This window comes from Lissotriton vulgaris, chromosome 2_1 (assembly GCF_964263255.1).
Source record: "Lissotriton vulgaris chromosome 2_1, aLisVul1.2, whole genome shotgun sequence".
NCBI classification, from domain to species: Eukaryota; Metazoa; Chordata; class Amphibia; order Caudata; family Salamandridae; genus Lissotriton; species Lissotriton vulgaris.
This window is the reverse complement of record NC_141687.1, coordinates 1,447,318,279-1,447,343,758: the sequence shown is the minus strand read 5'-3', so window position 1 is coordinate 1,447,343,758 and position 25,480 is coordinate 1,447,318,279. Positions and strand designations below refer to the sequence as shown.

General features: G+C 47.4%; 1 protein-coding gene across 3 annotated transcripts in view; it reads right to left on the bottom strand.

Annotated features, from left to right (window-relative positions):
- ZRANB3 (zinc finger RANBP2-type containing 3) overlaps positions 1-25,480 on the bottom strand; it is an 881,708-nt gene that overhangs the window by 367,600 nt on the left and 488,628 nt on the right. For all 3 annotated transcript variants that reach the window (XM_086957301.1, XM_086957303.1, XM_086957302.1), the window contains one exon: positions 7,170-7,289. In XM_086957301.1, the coding sequence (XP_086813427.1) occupies positions 7,170-7,289 (120 nt within the window). The remainder of the gene's footprint in view (positions 1-7,169; positions 7,290-25,480) is intronic.

Sequence of the window (25,480 nt, the reverse complement as noted above, 5' to 3'; positions counted from 1 at the left end):
GCCCAAAGTATATCTGGAAGAGATGACAATTCAGTTTGAATATTCTCCTTTGCCAAATACATTGGGGAAACCACTTTCTTACCTAGGGTAAGTTGTACTCCCGAAGGAGAACAATACAAAGTTGCATATAATCTCTTTAACAAATCCAAACCTAACAAATTTTCACCACAACCTGTTGTAAGAATGAGGGGTGCTTCTAATTCACATGGGCCAACAGAAAGGGGCATAGGACTAGAGATCGGGTTTCTAACCGGGGCGCCAGAAAAACCTACTGAAACATTCATTTTGTCAGACAAAGGTGCGCCAGGAAGTTTTGAGTGCATAATCGAACTTTTTGTGGCACCAGTATCCAGCAGAAAAGGTTCTGACACTCCTGATGTAATCACCTCAACATAAGGTCCATTCTGATCTACTGGAACTGAAACAACTCCCTCTCTTTGTCCATGGCTGTCCTAGCAATCATTACCTTCATTCTCGTTTTCTGCATAGTTGTCATCAGCATAGTACTGAGCTGACCTAGAAGACGCATTATTCTGTTGATCAAAGCTATTCATAGAATTCTGAGGCGGAAAAGAAGTAGTATTCTGGGGGAAATTTCCACCGCCCCTACCCCTAGGAGCCTGTTGAACACCTCTACCTCTTGCACCAGAAACACCATTTAAACGTCGCAATAAAGCTGGACAACTATTCTTGAAATGACCCTCTTCCTTGCAATACGCACACTGATTCGGACCATACTGTACACGCTGTTGAGGAAACTCATTTCTTTGTGAGTTTCTCGAATACTGCTGAGGTTGCTGATAGTCGGGCTGACTAGGAGTGCGAGGCGGATAGGCTTGCTGGAGAAGAACTTTAGTTTTTAAATCTTTAGTCTTTTTGTCTGCCTTATCTAGCTCGTCTTTGCGCCTATTTTCATAGTACTGGGCTGTGGCTAAAATCTGCGCTGACGTGGAAACAGCCCAAGCACTCTCTGAATCTTTCAATTTATTACACAGTTCAGGAAGCAAATTATGTACAAATTTGTCTACAAACAATCTTTGGCCACCCTCGGTAGCCATATCCTGACCACTGTGGTCGACAAAAGTTTCTTCAAATCTTATGAAAAAGTCAGACACATTCTCATCTTTCTTCTGCTTGCACGCAGACAACTTGTCCCAATTTACACTCAATTCAGGCATTAAGGTCTTCATGTACGATAATTCTACCAGGAAGTTCAGCTACTAGAGGCTCAGGCTTGGAACCACCAACTTGTCTAGCATCTGCAGCAGTAATATTAGCCCATGTGTCACCTAGTTCTTGATCATGATCTGTATGACGAATCTTACTCCATAAAGGCTGTGGAACAACATTCCCAAACAACATGTCTATATCTGCTAAATTCATTATACATGAGCTGGCAGTCTGTGATAACTCCTTATAATACCCTGCAGGATTTTTACGGGGATCAGGCAATGTCTGCTTTAGAGCTAACACTTCAGATCTTTTCCAGGGGACATGTACCCATACACGCTGGAAATGTGGCAGAATTGCTGGATTCGCATTTGCGTCACCTTCCCTCCAAACTGGAGGAACCTCTCTCATGGGGTACTGTCGCGCCTTTTTCCTACCTGACAAATCATCCTCATACAGTAATCTAGACACGTTTCCCTTACTCCTATAAGATAACAACAAGTCTATTGCTCGTTCAACATCGGCACCTATAATCATGACTTCATAAAATTTGAATCGCATACGGAATAATTCCTGCATTTTGCGTTTGGGATCATTTGTCTCCAAATCTTCGCAAAGATATACACACATTTCTTCGAATACATATCTCTGAGTGGGTGCATCCCACTGACGGAAGAATTCCATAACAGACTGAACATCATACCTTACAGTATCAGTAACCCATTTTCGTGCTAACTCGTTCAGCACTTCTCTTTCCTGATAATCAGGCAGTTGACTACGCAACTGTCTACGTCCTGTTTTAGGGGTCGTCTTAGGCGACCCAAAGAAAGGTGAGAACAGACCAGTGACAGTACTTGCCACTCTCTGTCGAACAGAAGGAGAAGCTTGCAGAGAGGCAGATGTGCCAGAAAAGACAGGCTGATGCAAAGAGGAAGTCGAGGCAATAGCAGAGGAAGTCGAGGCAGTGGCAGAAGCAGTATCAGGATAAACAGTTGGAGCGGTAGGCAAAGTCGTAGGAAAAGTAGACTGAGTATGTAGCAAAGGCGGCGGCCCTTGAGAGGGCTGCGCCGGAGAAGTAGGAACCAGCTGAAGAGGAGCTGGTGCTTGTGCGAGAACTGTATTTCGTGCGCTGGGGCGCGGTATAACAAAGCGCTTTGGGGGTGCAGTAATGCTCGATGTATATGGGGGTGGTGAACTCAGTAAATGGGACATTAATTGATCCTTCTCTGATGTCTCTTTTGAACCTTGTCCTTCATGTGGCAACATCGGGTAGCATTTATCTACTGCTAACTTCTTGCTTCTGAGCATTTGTTCACTTTCCTGCTCTTCCTCATTATCCCTGTATGCAATGGCAGCTTGCACCATTGACATACCTCGTTTATTTTTCTTAGCTAGTTTCATTTCTTTCTGTTTGGCTTCTTTGCGCCACAAGCGAAAAGAGTCAAACATCGCCGGCCGGGCTTTCTTCTTAAACAGTTTAACCTTGAGGTTATCTAAAATTTCTGCGTCAAAGCTACCATATTGGGGCCATTTTAAAACACCATCCTTTCTGGTGTATTTTATCCATACCTCATTATATGTGATAGGGCCTACTCCGTGCTTTATATAAAGTTCATATGTTGGAGTTCCAATCGGAGGAACCGGATACGAATCCTCTAATCGGGAGTCCTTACTACAACCAAGACAAAACAAGTTTCCAAGTCTGCTAAGACCAGGCATCTTCGCTCACTAGTCTAGCTTCAAACTTCAAAGGATTATCGTATACGATATTTTCGTGAATACACGAATCCCTTGGTTTTAGCGCTTGCAAGTTCCAAACAAGGTGTATCTCAAGGATACCAAAAACTAAGAATCAAACTAAGGACTGGGAGACGCTCCACTTATACTTAACTGAAGTATTGATGATCGATGACGTCACTAGAAGACTTGTCTATCGTTTCGCTCTACCAAGGATCACTGGGTCCAAAACAGGGCGATAGTCAGGGCAGCAGTCCTTCGTAGCCGTCGGGACGCGGGGAACCTCGCAGCAAAGACCTTCGGAACCACGTCGACATACAGGGGTCGCTGAAGTGGCTGGCCGTCCTCTGGAATTTTCACACGAAGCTCCTCACGAACATCTGGCTTGGACCGATACCGCTTGATACCGCCCTGAGTTGGGCGCCAACTGAGGTGCCGGGTTTTTAGGAACCCGGTGGTGCCAGGGGATAACACCCGAAGACCTCTGAGTTCTCCCTGTTCCGGACCACAGAAACAAAGAGTCTTCTAGGTGAAGTCAGAGATCGAGTTTTATTGGCTGCAACCAAGTAACAAGTGTCCTAGAAGTACAACAGCACAGGATGTAAGTTCTCAGTAGACTGTTCGTTTTTACAGAACCAAACTTCTCCTTTTATACAAAATATTACACTTCAGGCAAGAATTCCTCGTTTTATGATGCAACCATATACATATTTGTTCAACAAAAGGAAAAGCACAGTCATGACGGCCAGCCTGTAATTTCGTGTGTACAGTTGGTGACAAATTACCCAGCTCAACCCAGAAATACCATCAGATATCGATGAAACCCCAATAAACTCGGGCACCTCCTCATCGTAAAACTGGCCATAAACAAGAAACATGGACAGGTGTATGTGTGAGGATAACATGGTTTGTATGTAGTGAATGGTTTATGGCATGTTGTGCCTTGATGCTATCTTACTCGGCCACTGGGCGAGGGACTGCCCGAACAGGTTTGGCTGGAGGCAGTGGAGTCAGCTCGGCCAGGTCATGGGGAAGTCAGCTAAGGTGGACGTGTCCTTTCAGATCAAGCTCGGCCTCAATCAATTGACTATATGAGGACAAGCCACAAGATGGATGCCGTTCACAAAATGGAGTCTGAGAGTTCGGGACGGAAACCATGATTTAAAGGTGTTAGCATCACTCAATCACGACGCAAATGCATAGGGATAATGTCCTAATCATTACCGGTCTGCCGACACCAAATTCGTCATGGTACGATGATATTTTATGACACGAGGGTTGGGCCTCGGTACCATATTACAGCAGGGTCCAGAATTTCAGAACCACATTGTGTTGCCGTGCGTGAATGGGAGAGAGTCTGTGTCCTGTGTGAGCTGTTTGTTGTGCGTGTTGCCGTGCGTGAATGGGAGAGAGAGTCTGTGGGCTGTTTGACTTTGGTGTGAGTGTTGCCGTGCGTGAATGGGAGAGAGTTTGTGCCGAGCGTGAATGGGAGAGAGAGAGAGAGTCTGTGGGCTGTTTGTGTTTGGTGTGTGTGTTGCCGTGCGTGAATGGGAGAGAGAGAGAGTCTGTGGGCTGTTCGTGTTTGTTGTGTGTGTTGCCGTGCGTGAATGGGAGAGAGAGAGAGTCTGTGGGCTGTTTGTGTTTGTTGTGCGTGTTGCCGTGCATGAATGGGAGAGAGAGAGAGTCTGTGGGCTGTTTGTTTTTGGTGTGCGTGTTTCCGCAAGTGAAAGGCAGGGTGGTATGCTTGGAAAGAGTGCACGTCTGAATGTTGTCAAGCTACGGTGAGATAAGCAAGAGGCACGCGGAGGACAGAGAGAAGGTGGGCGGAGGGAGCAGCTTCAATGAGGCGTGGACAAAGTGAAGAGCCAATGAAAAATAACAAAAGCTTGTGAAAAAAAAGTTTATGGCACAAAAGCGCGTGCCTGTGGCCACGTGAACTCGAAGAAAACCGCACAGAAAAAAGCCTTAGTTTGACGAGTATTTTGAGCACTAGAATTCTCTCCATTTTCCATTCCTGCGGAATGGAAAAGGCGAGACCTAAAAAGGGGTAATACAATGAAACGTAATTTTTCAAATGACATACAACTGAATAAAATATTTTCTAGAGCATTCATTTCTTTATTACAAAATCTAAACCTGTTAGTTATTTCAAAACCATGCCATGCTTCAGGTATTTCTAACTCTGGTATACGCCCTAACCTAATTCCCACATTTTTGTTTACTTGCAGCAGACGTCACATTTTCTCATACATATGCAGCCACTGTCACCATTGTAGTAATGAGATAGTGTATGAATATTCAGATTTGCAGTCACGGTCTGCTGCATTAGATCATTATACAGTACTCTTGCAATTATTACCTTCAACGAATTATTTGACTTAGTTAATTCACTTAAGTCATCTGTCATCCCCACTACTAATATCCACTTAAAGTAGGTGTTTCTTGTGAAAGATGGGAAGGAGAACTGGAAGTACAATGGACATCATGGTGTGAAACTTGAGCTTATTCATGTGTCAATCACTCCTTCTCACTCTACATATGTGAAATTTTCCACGAACTTGAAACCTGCGTAGCAAAGGTGCTATGAGAATTCCAAAGTCTAAACATAACATTCTGAACATAATGGAACCCAAAAGCACCTACAGAACGGAAATTGGAAACAACACAGAAGGTCTACAAAAAAAGAGGGTGCACCTCTCAAGTACCTGGTTTGTGATGTTAATGCTGTTGTGATCCTGGCAGCATGTGCGTAGGTGGCATCAGCGTGAGTGATAGCTGAACAGTATGATATTTAAGCTACAAAATGAAATCCAATATATTTATCGTCAAAATTGTGGCTTCTGAGAATCCTTGGTTTTGACGAGATTTGGGAAAATAGTAATATGTGGCAGCAGAAATGAGGGATAAATGTTGAGAGCATGTGTATCCCTACAGATCATTATACATAGTTACTCAGAAAAGACGGTAACTTTCTAGTAGTCCTGGCAGATGTGATCAGGAATGATGGCCTTCAAAAATCCGGCTATTTTAATGTCAAGTGACTAATGCACTGGAGCAACAAAAATATATTTAGATCTTTAAACAGGCGGTACCTCTAACAAGGCCGTACAGGAGCCATCAAATGTCCTTTAACTTGAGGATTCTGCAATTATAAACAATATCTACAAAGATGTATATTACCGCATAAAAGACACTGCATGGTTCTTCAGCATGGCAGACAGAGATTCGAAATATGGAAAAGGTAACTGAATAAATGTCGTCTTTCAGGACCTCCTGGGAAAATCAGTACACATTACTAACATAATCGTTGTGTAATACTTTTCAAGACCCAACGCCTTCCTTTGTTCCTGGAATATTCTTTCCTTGTACAGGGAAGAAGCACAGTGCATTCACACTCTAATTGTCAGAGAGGCCAGCTTCAGAACGGTCACAATGAGTGTGTTTGTGTAAATTGCAATCTAAATATTGGTCTGTACCTCTTGATTTAAGGGTATTTAGTGATTAAGAACTTAAAATAGATAGTTGTTGATAAGACAGAACTGCCACAGTGCTTCTTGCCGATGCAGAACTCTCCAGAGCAATGTATGAGATTCCAGATGCGGTCAGAAGCCTCAGTTTTAACAGACGCTCTAGCTAAGTCTGTAGATTTGGCTTTAAAGCCTGCAAACTGCATTTCAGAATTCATGTACTACCATATTAAAGCTAGACTTACTGTATTTGCCAATCCCTGTTTTGATTTAAACAGTTGGATTGCAAACCCTTATGTATGCATATGTGTCAACAACATATGTATACGAGTGTGTGGCCCGCACACGATCCATAACTAAACCTTTTTAAAAATCCTGCTGCAGTAAAGACACAAATCAAGGATTGATTGTGTTATGCACTGCTCGTATGGGATAAGATATTTAATGTGTGATGATTCAGTGAATTTTTAAAATGTAAAATATTCCCCCATGCATTGCAAAGATGCATCGGATAGATATATAATGAGCTGAGAAATGTACCCGGCTACTTTCTCTAATTGTGTCATTTCAATGTATTCTACTGTGGGGATGGATGACACCACTATGTGGCAATATAGTTATTTAAAAATAATGAAACTATGTCATGGGAAACCAACGATTTGGCTGATGCCACTAAAGACACTTTTTACCTGTTTCTACAACACAATAATTTATTTAGCTACTGTGCCAAGGGTTTACAATCTATTCTGGAAATCAGGGAAGAAATATATGAAAAGAAAAACCACAGATCCTTACCTTACTCTCTATTGCAGCCTCAGTGCAAGCCTGGAGCATGGTCAAATGGTGACCAAAAACAAGAAATTTTAGTTTGTCGTTCTCAAGCATCATTTTAACATAATCTTTTACTGCACCAGCCTAAAAGAAAAAAAATACAACGTATCAGATAGTCAAGAAATAAGACAAACACACCAATTAATGGTCATGCGTAGAGTTTGGAGGATGCAGCAATTTTCCTGTCCACCCTATTTCGAGCATGGTGGATCTATACACCAATTGGGGCGGAGACATCGCTTTTTGATGGATGTCTGACATGCGCCATTCTCTAAATAAGGCAATAAGTTTGTTTCACAGTTGAAAACAAGAAAGGTCAGCTACTTGTCACACTAGTCTCTCACATGATTATTCTTTGCAGATTATCAACTGTTTGGAGGTGACAGACACTATTCAAGGTGGTGATCCAGGAAGAGGTGAGCTATAAAAGAAGGCTGAGAGATGTTATAACAAGCCGTCCACGCTCAATAGGTTTGGGCTGTCACCATGTCTGGGTTGCTGGGAAGGATACGTGGTAAATTCTGGTTGCCCAGGAGTTTTGGAGGGATGCGCTTGGAGCTCTGAACCACAACGATTATAATGGTTTGCCTGAGCCTTGAGTGGAGAAGGAACCCTATTCCTTTTTATCTCTGACGCAGAAACCACGCTCGACCATACAGACTTGTTTGCAGCAAGGAACCTATAGAAAATCATTGGACCTATTTACCAGGTAAACATTGATTTGTCCCTCAGGGAATGATTTCTGGAGCCTGTAAATTTATCTTGGCTAGGCTTATTTAGACTTAAAAAGCATTTGCAGAGATTCGAGAAACTCTCTTCTCCATCTGTGCACAGGATATGAAACAATATCTAAATCGGGGAGGGAAAATAAGTGGCTGCAGGGGAAACATGCATTGGCAAAGCCAATAGGTCTCGCCTAGCAAGAGGTACTGGCTTTGCCAATGTGTTTTAAACATGTTGTGCAACAGCATGACTGCTGTTCAGCATAGCTAAAAGTTAGTGATGTAGAGGAGAGTGTTGTAGAGGGCCATGGCAAAGAGTGGAGTGGCAGAGAGTGTCATGTATTGGAGTGGCATAGTGAGGAGCCGTGTGGAGAGTGGCATAGAGTATAGTGGACTGGTGTGGATGCACAAGTTATTACTTGTGTAACAATATATCTGTAAGAGACATTGGTTAGTGATAGATTCCTTACCTTAGAATATCCCCAGGCCTCAGACTGGATCCGGAAAGTTTTGCTTAGCAGTACCCCTGCGCGTTGTACGTGACGTCCTGTGGCTCCGCGTCCGTCACTGGCGTCGTCAGCACCGAGATGACATCACGGAGGGTACTTAGGCGCCACCCATGCGTGCTGACATCAGTTCTGTACACTACTTTCCACGGCAGAAAAGCAGAGCCATGCAAGATACTGACCAATGGTGCATAAAACTAGGACCCTGAAAGGGATGACCTTAACCATAGTAATCAGTTCGCAGAACGATGAGGCTGGGTGGGGCGGTAAGGAATCTATCACTAACTAATGTCTCTTACAGATATATCGTTACACAAGTAGTAACTTGGGCATCTGAAAGAGACACGTTAGTGATAGATTCCTTACCTTAGAATAGATACCCCAGCAACACCAACCTCGGTGGTGGGTCTGCGAACAAAATTACACCAGGAAGTCACGGAGTACAGAGCAGCCAAAGAAGCCGTCTCTCCGTATTTGACTGTCAAGGCAGTAATGCTTTGTAATTTTGTAAACATGTTCAGCGAGGCCCACGTAGCTGCCTGACAAATGTCCTGCAAGGGAACGCCACGTTCTAAGGCAGTAGTAGCTGCTGTTGCCCTGGTCGAATGGGCACGCAGTCCCACAGGAGGCGGCTCCTTGGCCAAGGAGTAACATGCTTTGATGCACAGAACGACCCACGGGGAGATGGTCCGTTTGTGCACGGCCCGATTTTTTTTGGTGCCCACATAGCCAACAAAGAGCTGATCATACACCCGGAACGGCTGTGTAGGCTGCAGATAGAATGCGAGCGCACATTTTGGGTCTAGACGGTGGAGCCTCTCCTCCTCCCTGGAAGGATGCGGAGGCGGAAATAAAGTAGGCAAAGTGATGGTCTGCCCGATGTGGAAGGGCGTGGCAATTTTTGGCAGGAAAGAAGGACGGGTCCTTAGAACCACCTTGTCCGGATTAATTGAAAGGAAAGGAGGTTTGGAAGAAAGAGCCTGGAGCTCACTCACTCTTCTGGCAGAGGTGATAGCCACCGGTAAAGCCGTCTTTAAAATGAGAAGACATAAGGGATAGTTATGAAGGGGCTCGAAGAGAGCGCACATCAAATAAGTCAAGACAAGATTCAAGTACCACTGAGGCGTTATGAAAGGCAAGGGAGGAAACGTGCGAGTAATGCCTTTGAGAAAACAGTTAACAACAGAGAATTAAAAGGAGAAGGCTGGTCAGGAAGCCAGAAATGGCAGAAAGATAACCTTTGTTAGTACCCAGAGCAAAGCCCTGCTGGGCCAAAGAGAGAAGGAACAGAAGGACCTGAGAAAGAGGGCAGTAAGGGGATCCACAGCCTTTGCTGTGCACCATGCCACAAAATTGATCTCAAAGTGGTGGGATGGTGCCACTCTCAAGGAGTATTTGAGAATAGAAAGGATCCCTAAGGGTTTGCGTGCTCAAATATTCCCAACCTATGATGATTTGGAAGAAGATCTTCTCCTGCTTTGTGGAATTCAATGCTTTTGATGAATATCCTTATTGAAAACGCTGATAGCAAAGTGATGAAGGCAGCAGAAGAGGTGGACAGGTTGGAAAAAGAGATACAAGACTTAAATATGGATGAGATAGCCAAAAAGAATTATGTTATACTAGAGGAAGTATTAGGGAAATACGAAGATGACATCAAGGAAAGAAAGGCACACAAACTAAAGAGAGATAAACGTGATTGCAGCAGTGGCAGGGTATTATCCTTCGATAAACTTTTTGATAATTTAGTAAAGCAGGATTTACAAAGAGTAGGTAGCAAAACATTGCTTATGAGTGGACAAAGCACAGCCTCTTCTAGTACTGTCTCCAGTCTAGGTGAAGAGTTGGCAACTGAAGGTGCAATTGGGGGGGTTCTGGTAACTCTTCTTTTTTACAAGAAATACAATGGATCCACATGGGCAACAAGGAACCAAATATTAAAGTCAGGGAAGAACATCCAAGATAAAGGCTGTATTGTTTACCCTATCTGGAAGACTGTACTGATTGAATTATCTGGAAGTGAAAGGAATGTTGAACAAGTCCTTGTGAAAAATCACAGAAACAAGAAATAAATAAAAGATCCACGGATTTATATTGAATCGTATCTAACTTCACTTTGAATTTGTGATTGGAAATTTAATTGTATAACATAGAGGAATATAGTATGCTCAGGGAATCTTAACCAAAATTGCACAAATTTGTTCGACCTGCAGGCGTATACCGTTTTAGTAGAGGGATGCCTGGCTGCCAAGATAACGTTACAGACTTCGGGAGTAAGGTAGAAAGCTGTTAACTGTCGCCGTTCAATCTTCATGCATGGAGGTGAAGGCTGGACAGGTTCGGATGAAGGACTGTCTCAGCTGCTGCGACAGAAGATCCTCCCGAAGAGGCAGACGGATCGATGCTCATATTGAGTAGCTTGGGATACCATACTCTACGAGCCCAGTCCGGAGCCACAAGAATAACTTGGGCCTGGTTGCGCCTGATCTTCTTCAGCACTCAGGGTAGAAGTGGTACAGGCGGAAAGGCGTACAACAGACTGCAGCTCCACACGAGACTAAAAGCGTCTCTGAGAAAGTGCCGCCTTGGAAATTCCAACGTGCAGAACTGATGACATTGCGCGTTCCCTTCGAAGGCGAATAGATCTAACCAGGGCTCTCCCCACTGCAGAAAGAGACCTTGCACCACGTCCGAGTTCAGACGCCATTCGTGATCCATCATGCACTGATGGCTGAGTTCGTCTGCCCTGGCGTTCAGAGAACCTGCCAGGTGTCAAACCACCAAGGTGATACCTTGATGTTCCACCCATGTCCAGAGGCGCAGAGCCTCCAGACACAGGGTCCAGGACCCCACCCCGCCCTGCTTGTTGCAATACCACATGGAGGTCGTATTGTCCGTGAACACCTGCACTACACTTCCCCGGACAGAGGGAAGGAATGCCTTAGCGCAAGTCGGATCGCCCGCAGCTCCAGGAGGTTGATATGGAGCCAGGACTCTGCCGGAGATCAGAGGCCTCTGATCTCCGCCTCTCCAAAGTGCCCCCCCCATCCCAGGAGGGACGCGTCCGTCACCACTGTGTGCTCCATTTGGGGAAGGGAGAGGGATCTGCCATTGACCCAATCACGATTCGTGAGCCACCACTGTAACTGTTGTGCAGTGTCCTCTGAGATCTGAACGTGGTCGAACAGGTTGCCCTGATGTTGCGCCCACTGAAACTTCAGGTCCCACTGCAGAGCCCGCATATACTGTCAGGCATGTGTCACAAGCAGGATGCAGAAGGCCATCAGGCCCAGAAGCCGGATGATCATCCTGACGAAACCCAGGATAGAGGCTGAAAGATCGGAATCATAGCCTGAATATCCCGGACTCGTTGCTCGGGAGGATAAACCCGAAATGCCGCCGAATCCAGAACCGCTCCGATGAAGGGGAGTTTCTGAGAGGGACTAAGGTGCGACTTCGGCACGCTGATGGAGAACCCCAGCAAGTGCAGGAGGTCAGCCGTAGTCTGGAGGAGGTTGACGACTGCCTGGGGAGAGCCCGCCTTCAACAACCAGTCGTCAAGGTAGGGGAAGACTGACACCCCGGACCTGCACAGATGAGCTGCCACCACTGCCATCACTTTCGTGAACACCCGAGGGGCACTGGTAAGCCCCAAAGGGAGCACGGCAAACGGAAAATTGCTCAAGGCTTACCGTGAACCGCAGGTAGCGCAGGTGGGCCGGCAGGACGGGGATGTGGAAATAAGCATCCTGCAAGTCCAACGCCACCATCCAGTCTCCAGGGTTGATAGCAGTCAGGACCTGAGCCAGAGTTAGCATTTTGAACTTCTCCTTCCAGAGGAAGCGATTGACATCCCGGAGGTCCAAGATGGGGCGCAGGCCTCCTTTGTCCTTCTTGGGGACCAGCAAGTAGTGGGAATAACAACCACTCCCTACTTCCTGACCTGGAACGCACTCAATGGCCCCCTTGGCCAGGAGGGCTGTGACTTCCTGCTGGATAAGACCCACATGATTCCCCAACATGCGGTGGTACCGAGGTGGCATGGCTGGAGGGGAGGACTGAAAGGGAAGTGAGTAACCCTGGCGGATTATCTGCAGCACCCACTTGTCTGATGTAATTTTGCGGCAGTGGGGGAGGTGGCGGCGGATCCTGCCACCCATTGGCGTGGGGTGCTCTCCGAAGCTCAGATTAGGAAGGTTTGGAGGCTGAAGCAGCGGGGGTGGAGGTGGACGGACCCGCCCTGCCCCTGCGGAAACCGCAACCACGGTCGTGCTGAGGCTGGTTCTGTACAGGCTTGGTGGATGGGCGTGCATGGGTACCTCTACCTTGGCCACAAAAGGAACGAAAACCAGGAGTGGCCGGGCTCTTAGCATAAAGACCCAAGGACTTGGCCGTAGCCCGCGAGTCCTTACAGCGATCCAGGGCACCTTCAGCCTTGTCGCCAAACAGGCCTGTGCCATCAAAGGGCATGTCCATGAGGGAGCTCTGGACATCGGGCGAGAACCCAGTCGAACGCAACCAGGCGTGGCGCCGCAACACCACAGTCGTAGAAATTGCCCTGCCCAATGACTCAGCGGTGTCCAACCCACACCGAATGGCGAACTTAGACACATCCTTACCCTCAGCAATCGCCTGAGAAAGGACAGCCTGCACTTCCTCAGGACACTAAGGCGGCACCTGAGCAACAGCATCCCACACCGTGTGGGAGTAGCGGCCCAACAAGCAGGCGGTGTTCACCGACCGCAGCCCCAAGCTGGCCGGAGAGAACAACCGCTTCCCAAACTGGTCTAGTCATTTAGAGTCCTTATCCGGCGGGGCCGTGGGAAAGGCACTCTGCGACGTCGAGGCCTGAATGACTAGGCTCTCAGGCGTAGGGTGAGTGGTCAAGAAGGCAGGGTCACAGGGCGCCGGTTGGTGGCGTCTGGCGACGTTTTTATCCACCGGGGCCCCCGTGGCTGGCCTCGACCAAGAGCCCAGGAGGAACTCCGTAAGGGTGTCATTAAAAGGAAGCAACAGCTCTGACGCCGTCCGGAGCACCTGGGTGAGGAGGTTGGTCTTGAGGACCACCGTGGGGAGGTCAGGGTTGACCCTCTGTAGCCCTACGGAGTACCATCGTGTAGGAGGCACCTTCCTCCATCGTAGGCGGGGGAGAGGCGAACCCCGGATCAGAGGAGACATTGAGGTCACCCGTATCCTCCAAGTCGTCCACCCAATCTTGCTCGGAGTCACATTGCCGGGCAAGAGGGTCCTCAAACCCTTCCCAGTCCTCGTCTGCCTCCAGTGTAGAGAGGGACGGTCGCCGGAGCCAGAGAAGGAACGAACGTCATCGGGAACGGTGCCGGATGGGGCCGGACCGGCACCACCTACCAATGCGGATCCCAGGCCGGTACAAAATGGTCCTGGAACCGGGGCAAGGGAGGGAGAAATGGCACCCAGTGCGGCGCCGAGGGCGGAGCTGGGGCCTGAGCCGGCAACGCCGCAACTCGCGGAGCAGGGGCCGGAGCCAACGGCGTAGGATCCTGTGGCACCAGGGCTGTCGCCGTTGGCGGAGCCACCAGGCCAACAGGATCTGGACAAGGGATCCCGGGGCCCGAAGTTGCGCCGGCAGGATCCCGAGGCGTATAAAGGCGACCAAGGCAGCAATAAACTCTTGCACCTGTTCAGGAGTCGCTGACGGACCCAGGTATAGCGGGTAGGCCGTGGGACTCCCAGGCTCCCGAGGTGCCGTGGGGGCGGAGCCCCTGTCCCTCTCGTCCGCCTCCATGGAGCGACGGGGGGTCGTCGGAGAGCGAACACGCTTCTTCTGCTTCTTTTTGTGGTGTCGCTTACCGTAATCCTAAGGCGAAGACTTGGAGCCCGAGGAGCGACGGCTCCGGTCCTACGCCGCTCCCGCAAGGTCTTGAGGGCCATGACTTGACAGTCCCGGGAGTCGTGGTCGGTCGCCAGGCAGTAAAGGCAAACATCGTGGGGGTCAGCCACCGACATATTACGGCGACAGGCCCCACAAGACTTAAAGCCTGGCATCCCTACGTGCACCAGGAGAAAAAGGCGGGGAGACAAAAGTCTCAAAATAGCAGTCAAAAAGAGACTTAGGTTTGTGCTCAATCCGGATCTGCGCTTACTGGTGCGGAAAAAGAAAGAACTGACGTCAGCGCGCATGGGTGGCGCCTAAGTACCCTCCGTGATGTCATCTCGGAGCTCACGACGCCAGTGACGGATGCGGAGTCGCAGGACGCCACCTACTGACACGCAGGGGTACTGCTAAGCAAAACCTTCCGGATCCAGTCTGACGCCTGGGGATATTCTAAGGTAAGGAATTTATCACTAACATGTCTCTTTCAGATTGCATTGTTGTAGAGTGTTGCAGAGTATAGTGGCATAGAGTGCAGTGGCATTGGGTGCAATGGCATTGAATTCAGCGGAGTACAGTGCAGCGCAAAATGGGGTGAATAAACACAGGGTGAATTGTGCTGCTCACAGTTCACGTGCTAATAAGAAAGGCCTCAATATATGTTGCAGTGCTTCAAGGGAAGAAGGAATCACCCGGCCCCCTCGAAATAGAACTAAACACGTGTTGGCTGGGCAAAAGAAGTTAAGAAAATAAAGACAGCGAAGAAGAGCCACTGTGCATTAATTGTTTGCATGAATTGTGATATGATTTAGCGTGTGCTCGGGGTTTATGTTTATACAGTTTAGCGCTGCAGCATGTAGTGGCGTAGATCAGAGTAGTGCATAGTAGAGTTGAGTGGGGCAGAGTGGCGTAGAGTGTAGTGGAGTAGATTGGTGCAGAGAGGAGTGGCATACAGTTGAGTGATGCAGAGGGCAGTGGCGCAGAGTAGAGTCCAGTGGCATAGAGTGCAGAGTAAGGTCGAATGGCATAGAGGGCAGTGGCATAGAGTGATGCAGAATACAGTAGGATAGAGTGGGGTAGAGTATAGTGCAGTGGCGTAAAATGGAGTGGAATGGTGTACAGTGGAGTAGTGCAGAGTAGAGAGGCATAGAGTTTGGTGGTAGAGAGTGCAGTGTTGTAGAGAAGAGAGTCAGAGTGCAGTGATGTAGAGTGGAGAAAAAGTGAGAGCAGTGGTGTAGAGTACAGTGACGTAGAGTGCAGATGTGTAGAATGCAGTTGTGTAGAGTGCAGTGTTTAAGAGTAGAGTGGCATAGAAGGCAGTGGCGTAGAGTGGCATCGAGTAGAGTGGTGCAGAGCGCAGTGGTGTGGAGCAGATTGTCTAGGAGTAGAGTGAAGTGACAGAGTGGACAGTTGCAGGCAGTGCAGTTGTTTAGAGTGTAATGGTGTAGAGTAAAGTGGTCAGAGTAGATTAGAGTGACTTCAAGTGGAATGGGGTAGAGTCGAGAGGCATAGAGTTGAGTGCTACACAGTAAAGTGAACAATCGTAGAATGTACTGTCAGAGTGAAATAGCGCAGAGTGCAGTGATGCAAAGTGGCATAGAGTGGAGTTGTACAGAGTAGATTGGTGTCGTCTAGACTGGGGTGGTGTAGAGTGTATTGGCCTCGAGTAGAGTGGTACAGGGTAGAACAGAGAGGCGCAGCGTGAAGTGCAGTGCATGGAGTGGTGCGGAGTAAGTACAGTGGTGTGGAGTGCTGCAGAGTGGAGTGGCATAGAGTGATGTATTCATGGTGCAGTAGCGTACTGAAGTAGTGTACTGCCATTACAGACAAAACTTTTTTTCACTGGATTGACCATTGCTCTGACCATTACATTTGCACAGACATACAGTTTTACTGATACAAATATACAGTGCACCTCACCTAGTGTACTGATTTGTTTTGATCATATTAAAGTATTTGTTTCCAACACACTTCAGAAATAACAACAAATGTGCTTCCTTTGTGTCCCCAAATCTGGTATATTCAGAAATACTCACACCAGTCCTTTATATGTTGCCGTATGCTAGAAAAAAACTCCTTCCTACCCCCAGTATCCAGCAAGACTGCCACATAAATCCTCTCACCTTGAAGTCAGAGAAAAAAAATTAAACAAGTGCCCTCGGAAGACAGTGACTAATATTTGACCACTGTCTATGAATGCTTAGCAAATGTGTTGAGATAAGAACAAGATCTACAGGACTTTTTACAGAAACTGAGGACTCAGAAGGCACTGTCAATAATGTTTGGGCAACGGGAGAGACAAACTGAACCTGGAGAGGCTAAAACAAATAAAGCCAGCAAATGGAAAGCAATCAAATGTGAGTTACAAACCACAAAGCCAATGGCAAGCAACTGGTAGAATGCATTCCCATGTCTACTTTCTTAAAATCCTTAAACTATCCAAGGGGATCCCTGATGTGCTTTCTGGATGTGCTTGCTATATTCGGGAGGTACTCCGGGTCTGCAATCAACTGGTCGAAATCAGTTCTCCATGTCCTTAGAGGCGATCCGCCAGTGATTCCGGAAAGCTGCCCGATGCAAATTTAACCGATAGGGTTTCGATACCTCGGTATCTATGTCACGCTTGACCCGAAGTTAAGATATCCTAACAACTTGGGCCCCCCTATGGCTCAATTTAAGGGGGACGTGGCGCGATGGCGGGCACTTCCGCTCTCCCTTCTGGGTAGAGCAGTGCTTTTCAAGATGATGGACCTTCCCCGATTCTTATACGCACTCCAGAACGCAATGGACTCTGTACCGGTGTCCTATTTTAGGGAAATAGAGGCCCTCCAGAGACAGCCTCTTTGGGACGGTAAGCCCCGTATAGCTTTCTCCAAGCTCACTCTCCCCTGGTATGATGGGGGGATAGGATAGCCGGACCTACGGAAATATTATTGGGCCTCCTAATTGGTGGCGGCCAAACATGTTGTGTACAGGCCCTCTGTGGGCCCGGGGTATGCTTTGGACCGCTGACAGGTGCCAGGGGGTGACTTCACTAGGGCACTGTATGCCAGACCTGGTCAGTTTCCCCTTGCGGGACCTACGGCCCACGCAGTACAGGTGTGGCACGCGGCCAATAGGCATCTCAAGTGGGAGGGGAAGCTCACACACGCCACCCCATTATGGAGCTCAGAGAGGCTGGGAAGTTTATGGAAGTATAAGGGATTTGACATCGGGATCACGCAGATCAAAGATATCTGGAGGAAGGACACAGTTCACACATTTAATTCCCTCAAGCAGCAATACCACCATCATGACAGGGAGCAATACCGTTACCTTCAGATAAGGCATGCTCTGCTTACACACATCCCCAGAGGCACGACACTCCCTGACGCTTACCCCCTTGAAGACCGGGTGTTAGACGGTCACCTCCCAGAGAAGACCATCTCATTAATATATAAAAAAACTCATCAATAATATGGAGGACCCGCTGGCACTTATCAGGACACAATGGAGTGCAGATGGGGTGGAGCTAGATGACGAGGACTGGCAGGACGTGGTCTCCTCTCCACGGGTGGTGGCTATTCAGATGAGGCTCAGATTAGTGCAGCTAAAGATTCTTCACAGGTCGTATGTCACAGGGCCTCCTCTCGTTCGATTGGGTAGAGCGGAGAATAGGGAGTGTAGTAGGGGGTGCGGAGAACTTGGAACTTTCATGCATGTATTGTGGCACTGTACGGAAGTGCAGGATTATTGGGTAAAGATCCATGATAGGCTGCGGGATGTCCTGGGGGTGGAGTTACGGCCGGAGGCCCTCAGGTGCATTTTAAACATTTGGGAACCCACGGATTTGTGTGTGTATAAGAGACAATAGGTAACGTTAGCATGTATGGTAGCCAAGCGTAATATTGCTCAGTTGTGGGGTGCTAGACAGCACCCCGAGTTGAAAAGTGGGTGGAGGACATGGATTGGTGCATGTTCAGAGAGAGGTCAGTCTACGTTGCTCGAGGTTGTCCCCAAAAGTGGGGCAAGGTCTGGGAGGATTGGCATTGATACCGTGGAGACATCTGTACGCCCCCGATAAGTCTGGAAGAAGTGGAGCCGCACAAGTCCCCGTGATCCCTTTATCAATATCGATTGATTGATTGATTAGCTTTATTCGATTTCAGTATGAAAAATCATAAAAGCAACAGCAGTACATAAATATACACCAATACATTAATACATTTCATGTCATTTCATAAAAAGAATTAGATGTGTTTAAAAATAAATTAAATCAATAGAATAAATCGGCTAATCAATGAACAACAGGAAGAGTGAACAAATTGATAGAAAAATGGGGAGAGGTGGCCACTCAATACAAGACCACTTCTCGCCATCCGGAAATTGCTCTATGTTGTCTGACATTACGACGGGGCATATAATGTTCTGGGGTAGAATTCACTTAAACTCCAAACGGATATAGGACCATCACCTATTTGTGGCTGCCAAGATTGGAGGTATGGGACGACATATTTATTTCTAAACTTTACGAGTACCAAGTCGCCCACAGTGTTTTTTGCGAGAGGTCCTAACCAGCCCACCCTTCTAACACTTAATATAGTCCCGTCTATATTGGGGGGCAGAGGTCTATTTTTGGTGAGCCAGTACACTACCTTATTCCTTAGGTCCTGCTGTCTCTCAAGTTTTCCCTTTGGGAGTTCAGGTATTCCTGAGAGGACACACACAATTGGGGCTGCCTCTGGTGGCAAATGTAGGTGGTTAGCTTTGTGTGGTAAAGTGTCATGACTAGACGCTATTCTTTTATGAGATGATATCTCTTTATTCTGCCCAGCCCTAGGGTAAGAAGTCAGTGATGTCATGGCGGCTTTTAGGATATTTACGATTTTCATGTGTGGAGCAACTGATTGGTTACAGGAGATCTTACTTTGTGTGATAGAGTTAGGCGTTTCTATAGGGGCTGGATACTGTGATTGTACGGGTCCTCCCATAGTTTTAGTAACTATCGCCTTAACTTTTATTGCTTCCTCGACACCCCTGAGCCTGTCCCCTAAGCTAGTCATTTTATCGATCAACGGGGATATGATTGACTTCATCATGGTTTCGAGAGCCGACAGTAGGGAGGTCTGTGTGGATGCTTTCTGTATAGCAGTACTAGGAGTATTGGGTAAAGATGGATTACGATGTAATTTTTGTAGTTTGGCCTGACTGCCCGTTTGTTTGACCTCATCTCTCTTCCTTTTGGCAGAGAGCACCTGGTTGGGGGCTGCCGGTAGAGAGTTTGCTGTTGGTCGTATTATGTGTGGCGTTACCGTCTGAGTGTGAATTAGTTGGGAAGAACAGCTAGACCCAGGATTAGGCGTAACTATTGGGGAAATAGGAGCCATAGCTTGCACTTTTTCTGAATCCAGAGGGGCATACGAGGATTTACACATTTGATTAAGTTCATCCAGTAATGATATAGCCGGGGCTATATCAGCAGTCTGTGGCGGAGAACCCAAAGTGAAAGAACTGTCCAAGACTGAGGATCGTTCTATTCTGTCTAATTCACTAGCAATGGGCAGTATAACACTCTTAAAATACAAATCCATTGTTCCCCTATGCAGGTCACCCTGAGAGGAAAGTTTTCTAAGGCCCCCTTTGCAAGACATAGCGTGACAGCTGTTACCAGTAAGAATAATTTGTACTAAGTCAATATCGACTACCTTAGAAGGGGCCTGTTACAAGGACCGGAAATAGTCAGTGGGTAACAGTACCTTTAGTCAATGTTCCTGGTATATTTGCACAATAGCTAAGGGGGGTGCCCCGACCCGGCCTCCTCTGGCCTTTGATGGGCGCAGATGGCCCCGCCCTTGTCCCGGGCTTCTCCCGCGCGCGACTCGCGGGGGGAGTGGTCGCTCCCCCCTTTATTCCGCCTCCGGTCGCACTGGTGACGCGTGAGCAGGGCGCCGCCCCCGGGGCTGTGGTGTTGGGAGTCTCCCGGCGCTCCCAGTGAGCCAAAAGTCTTTAGCCGTTCCCCTCACGGCGTTTGGTGCAGCGCAGGAGCCGATGCCCCCAGCGCTGCGTAGTCTGCACAGGTAAGGTCCCCCAGGGGGCTCCCGGTCGCCCCCCCCTTTATTCCGCCTCCGGTCGCGCTGGTGACGCGTGAGCAGGGCGCCCCCCGGGGCTGCTGGGGAGTGTGGTGTTGGGAGTCCCCCGGCGCTCCCAGTGAGGCAAAAGTCTTTTGCCGTTCCCCTCACGGCGTTTGGTGCAGCGCAGGAGCTGATGCCCCCAGCGCTGCGTAGTCTACACAGGTAAGGTCCCCCCAATATCTTTTATGTATTATTTTGAAGTATGGAAATGTACATATGACAAATGTGAGATGGGCTAAAGTCACCTGATGTCTTTCTTTGTTGATTTGTTAATAAAAAGATTTTTTTTTAAAAAGAAATCCTTAACCTTTCATTGGCAAACAATACAGCTACGCTGTCTGGTATGTAGTGACCTAAAGAGACTACAGGTCTACTGAATGAAACAAATACACTAGGCAGAGGGAAATAGGATACATTTGAGATACCACTAAACTATGTTAATTTAATTTAACTTAACTCAATGCATCTTGTCCTGTTACTTTCCATCCTAAATTAGTTTATTGTCCTACAGCTGAGAGGATTGTTGCTAAGCGGTGGCATCAGGAGTCGCAATAAAAATTACAAGCAACAACCTGATGCCTGCCCAAATTCTTCCCCTTAGCTGGGAAAATATGTATGTTTTAGTATCTGCTTTCTATGCAGAACTTAGCACCTCTTTGGTACTATCAGAAAGAACAACATATGTAGGATGTTGAGCTCAGTGTAGTAAAAAGCAAATCCTAGATGTGATGAACTGTGGATGAGCTTGGATCTGGCAGCGGGAAGATAACACTAAGAAATTGTCCGGGACTAAATTTGAATTCTGTCAGGACTCAGAGGCAAGGATTAGGCTCCAACTTTCTCCAGTAGCCATCCAACGTTAAATATCAACATTAAAACTACATTTCCCATGTGTTGTTGGGAAAATAAGCAAAACAGTTCATCCAATCAGAACAGCGAATGTCCCTTCAATATTCCCCAGAGACTCTCTATCCTTCTCTTTCTTCACCACTCCAGTAGTCTCAATTAAGTGCTTTTCTCAGTCTCTTTTTTTCAACAATATTTGATGTGCTTACTAAAAGTTCATTCTCAATCAATCAATCAATCAAACATTTGTAAAGCGAGCTACTCACTCGTGAGGGTATCAAGGCACTGGGGGAGGGAGGCAGCTATTGATCATACAGCCAGGTCTTGAAGAGTTTCCTTAAGGTTAGCAGGTCCTGGGTCTGTCGTAGATGGATGGGGAGGGAGTTCCATGTCTTGACGGTGAGGTGGGAGAAGGATCTGCCGCCGGTGGTTGTTCGGTGAATGTGTGGCACGGTGGCTAGGTCAGCAGAGCGGAGCTGGCGGTTGGGGGTGTAGAGGTGAGTCGCTTGCTGAGGTATGCTGGTCCTGCGTTGTGGAGTGCTTTGTGAGCTTGGGAGAGGAGCTTGAAGGTGATCCTCTTCTTGACGGGAAGCCAGTGCAGGTCCTTCAGGTGGGTGGTGATGTGGCTGCGACGTGGGATGTCGACGATGAGGCATGCTGAGGCGTTTTGTATGCGCTGGAGTCTCTTCTGGAGTTTGGCCCTGGTTCTGGAGTAGAGGGCGTTGCAGTAGTCCAGCCTGCTGGTGACGAGGGCCTGGGTGACCGTCCTTCTGGTTTCGGTAGGGATCCATCTGTAGATCTTGCGAAGCCTACGGAGGGTGTTGAAGCGAGGAGACGGCGTTGACTTGTTGGGTCATTGAGAGTGTTGAGTCCAGGATGAACCCCAGGTTGCGTGCGTGGTCAGTGGGTGTGTGTGCAGTTCCCAGCGAGGTTGGCCAGCAGGAATCGTCCCAGGCCGAAGGATTGTAACCGAGGATGAGGACCTCCGTCTTGTCCAAGTTCAGTTTCAGGCAATTGCTCCTCATCCATTCGGCGACGGCCTTCCTCCCTGCGTGGTAGTTGGTTTTGGCGGTGTTGGGGTCTCTGGTGAGGGAGAGGATCAGCTGGGTGTCGTCGGTGTAGGATACTATGTTGAGGTCGTATGTTCGGACGGTGTTGGCGAGCGGTGTCATGTATACGTTGCAGAGGGTCGGGCTAACGGATGATCTTTGGGGTACGCCACAGGTGATCTTGGTGTCTTTGGATCGGAATGGAGGGAGGCGGGCTCTCTGGGTTCTGTCGGTGAGAAAGAAGGTGATCCAGTCCAGTTCTTTGTCACAGATCCCTGCGTTGTAGAGTTGTGTGAGCAGGGTGCAGTGGCAGACTGTGTTGAAGGCGGCCGAGAGGTCCAGGAGGATGAGGGCCACGGTTTCGCCGTTGTCCAGCAGGGCCCTGATGTCGTCGGTGGCAGCGATGAGGGCGGTTTCGGTGCTGTGGTTGCTGCGGAATCCGGATTGGGACGAATATGGGACGAATGTGCTTGGCATTCACAGTTATGCTATGAAGGTGCTACGAACATTGCCTGTTGCGCATCTTTTCCTTAATGTGTGCCTTTTCCTTTGTAGCGCGGCAACGTTCTCACTCCTGCGCAGCTGCTTTCCTTCAGACAGTCACAAAAACTTTATTCGGCCAATCGCAGCCATACAAGTACAGATGATAAAAACATTTAATAAATAAAGCAGCGTTACGATGTTCAAGACACACCAGGGGACCGGGGATACAGTTACGTTAGTTTTAAGGAAAAATCTACATAGGGTACATGCCAATGATAAGGTACATAAACATATATAAAAAGGCCCAATGAGTCTCAGACTAATGATTAAAAAGTTTAAAAAACAGGATCAGATCCTAACATACAAATATAAAAAGGTTGGAGTAGTTATGTAGAGCCATATTGGTTTCTAAACCCCAGTGAAAGGCGAACAAAATTTCCCACTGCCAGGCAAATTATCTCAATCTTCAGCCGTTGCAATCACTCAAAAGTCTCCTTATAGGAGTTTGTATTAAAGGAGCGAAAAATAGGGCACAGAAATCGCTTCCTAGTATGAGCATACAGTGTGCAAAATACAATAAAGTGACAGTGTTATTGCACGGACATCTCGGAAGTGGTTTTCCCCAGACTATATTCCAAGAAAAAAGCAACTATCAGGTGCAATAAAGTTATTTGTAGTCTTGTTAAATAAAACCTGAGGTCCCCATTTGGAGAGTTACGGCTAACACCGCTACGGCTCACACCACTACGTCAAGTTGATTGGATTGTAAGTGCGGCTTACAAGCAGATTATCAAAGGCTCTGCCTTGCCCGAACGGAAATGTCTCCTTTACCCTGGAGATAGCCTTGGGGTCAATGCTTGCTGGATTTCAGCGTAATCCTGCAGGCCCCGCTCTAGGAATTATTTTCTTATATATCTAATCCAGGAAAAACAATCCACCAAATCCTCAGCCATGAGAATAGTGGGGCCAGCTGTATCTTGTCACCTACAGGGGTTAAGCTCAGCTCTGATAGGCACATAAAAGCAGTGAATGATTGGGGAATGACCAACAGCTTATGAATAAACGTATTTTCTCTCTGTTTAATTGGCCTGCGCACTTTATAGTCCTTTACCCCTGCACCAAAGACACACATTTATCCGATAAATCTTTATCAGTTCTTTGATCAGTTTGTGGCCCAGTCTTTGCGCAAATGAGAACACCACCTCCACAGCTCTTTGAGTATGAGTGGCCCTGGATTGATTTAAGCTCTGCCAGGTTAGGTTTTGATCAAAAGAATGCCCCAAATAATTAAAACACTTCACTCTATGGATATCTGTCCCCCCCACCCCAAAATAGAAAGTTCTACTTTTCACATTTCTAGGGCCTAAGCTCATTATAAAAGATTTTTGTATTTTAGGGTCGAGGCCCTCCATAAAATTAGAACATCCATCTAAAAGAAGCAGGAGATCATTAGCTGTCCTTGCCATTAATACAGCGCCGTCTGCATACAGCAACACATGCAGGGTTCTTGCCTTCACACTAAGGCGATCCTTCCCTATCCTAGTCAGGTGGGATTCTAAGTCATTGATATAGATGAGGAACAGGAGAGCGGCCAAAACACACCTTTGTCTCACCCCCAGTGTGACCTAATAGTTTCTGTAAGTTCTCCATCTTTACCAAATCTAACGCTGATGTTGGTGTCCAAATGCAATCTTTGTAGGAGCCCAATTAAACTTAGTTCAATCCCCCACCCTAGTCATACAGTCTAACAACTTTCTCCTACTGGCCAAGTCAAGGGCAGAGGAGAGTTCCATTGACGCAGGGTTGATGGAACCTCTGCCTGCCTTGACCTATTTCTCTATTGTCCGTTGCAGATTAAGGACTCACGGACGACCTTGATGCTGCTCAGCACACTTGGATTTCCGAACCTATCTTGTTGAATCCCTGCTTTATTGCATCAACCCCAAGACAACATGCACACTAAGAGGTTATCTCAGGACTCACGCACTACCTTAATGCTGCTCATTTCTTCCTGATATAGTAGCTCTAAGACTCTCCTCCTCCCTGCTATTCCAAGTGCTCCCCCGCCCTTAATTGGTTTAACCCCAAGACAACGTGCTCTCTAGGAGGTTGTTTCAGGACTCACAGACGACCTCAATGCTGCTCAGCACACTTGGATCTCCGAACCTATTTTGTTAAACCCTGCTTTATTGTGTCAGCTCAAAGACAACATGCACAATACAAGGTATCCCAGGACACACGTACTGCTCAGCACACTTGGACTACCTAACCTATATGTCAGAATACTGTTTATTGAATGGATCTTGCTCAAAAACTGTTGTGAAGCACTCCAATACCCTCGGGTCAGGCTAGAGCTATATAAAACTCCTTAAATAAAAATAAATAAATAAAACATAAATTAGACGGAATCCGTACTGGGCATTGGACCAAGACTGATTCTCTTCCAGCTAGGCTTCAAGTTTTGCAGCAAGAACCCTTCTCAACACTTTCTAGGCTGCTATCCAGGAGGGAGAGGGGATGATAACAGGCCGCAGAGTTCTGATTCCCCTTCTGAAATATTGGGACAACTATAGCTTAGGACCACAATAAGATTGAATGGATGAATAAACAACTACCACTTACATAACGAGTGCCTAAACAACAAAGGCTAAACAATGACCAAAGCCAAACCACTCTGTATTGAACCACGATTTACTGAACCACGAAAA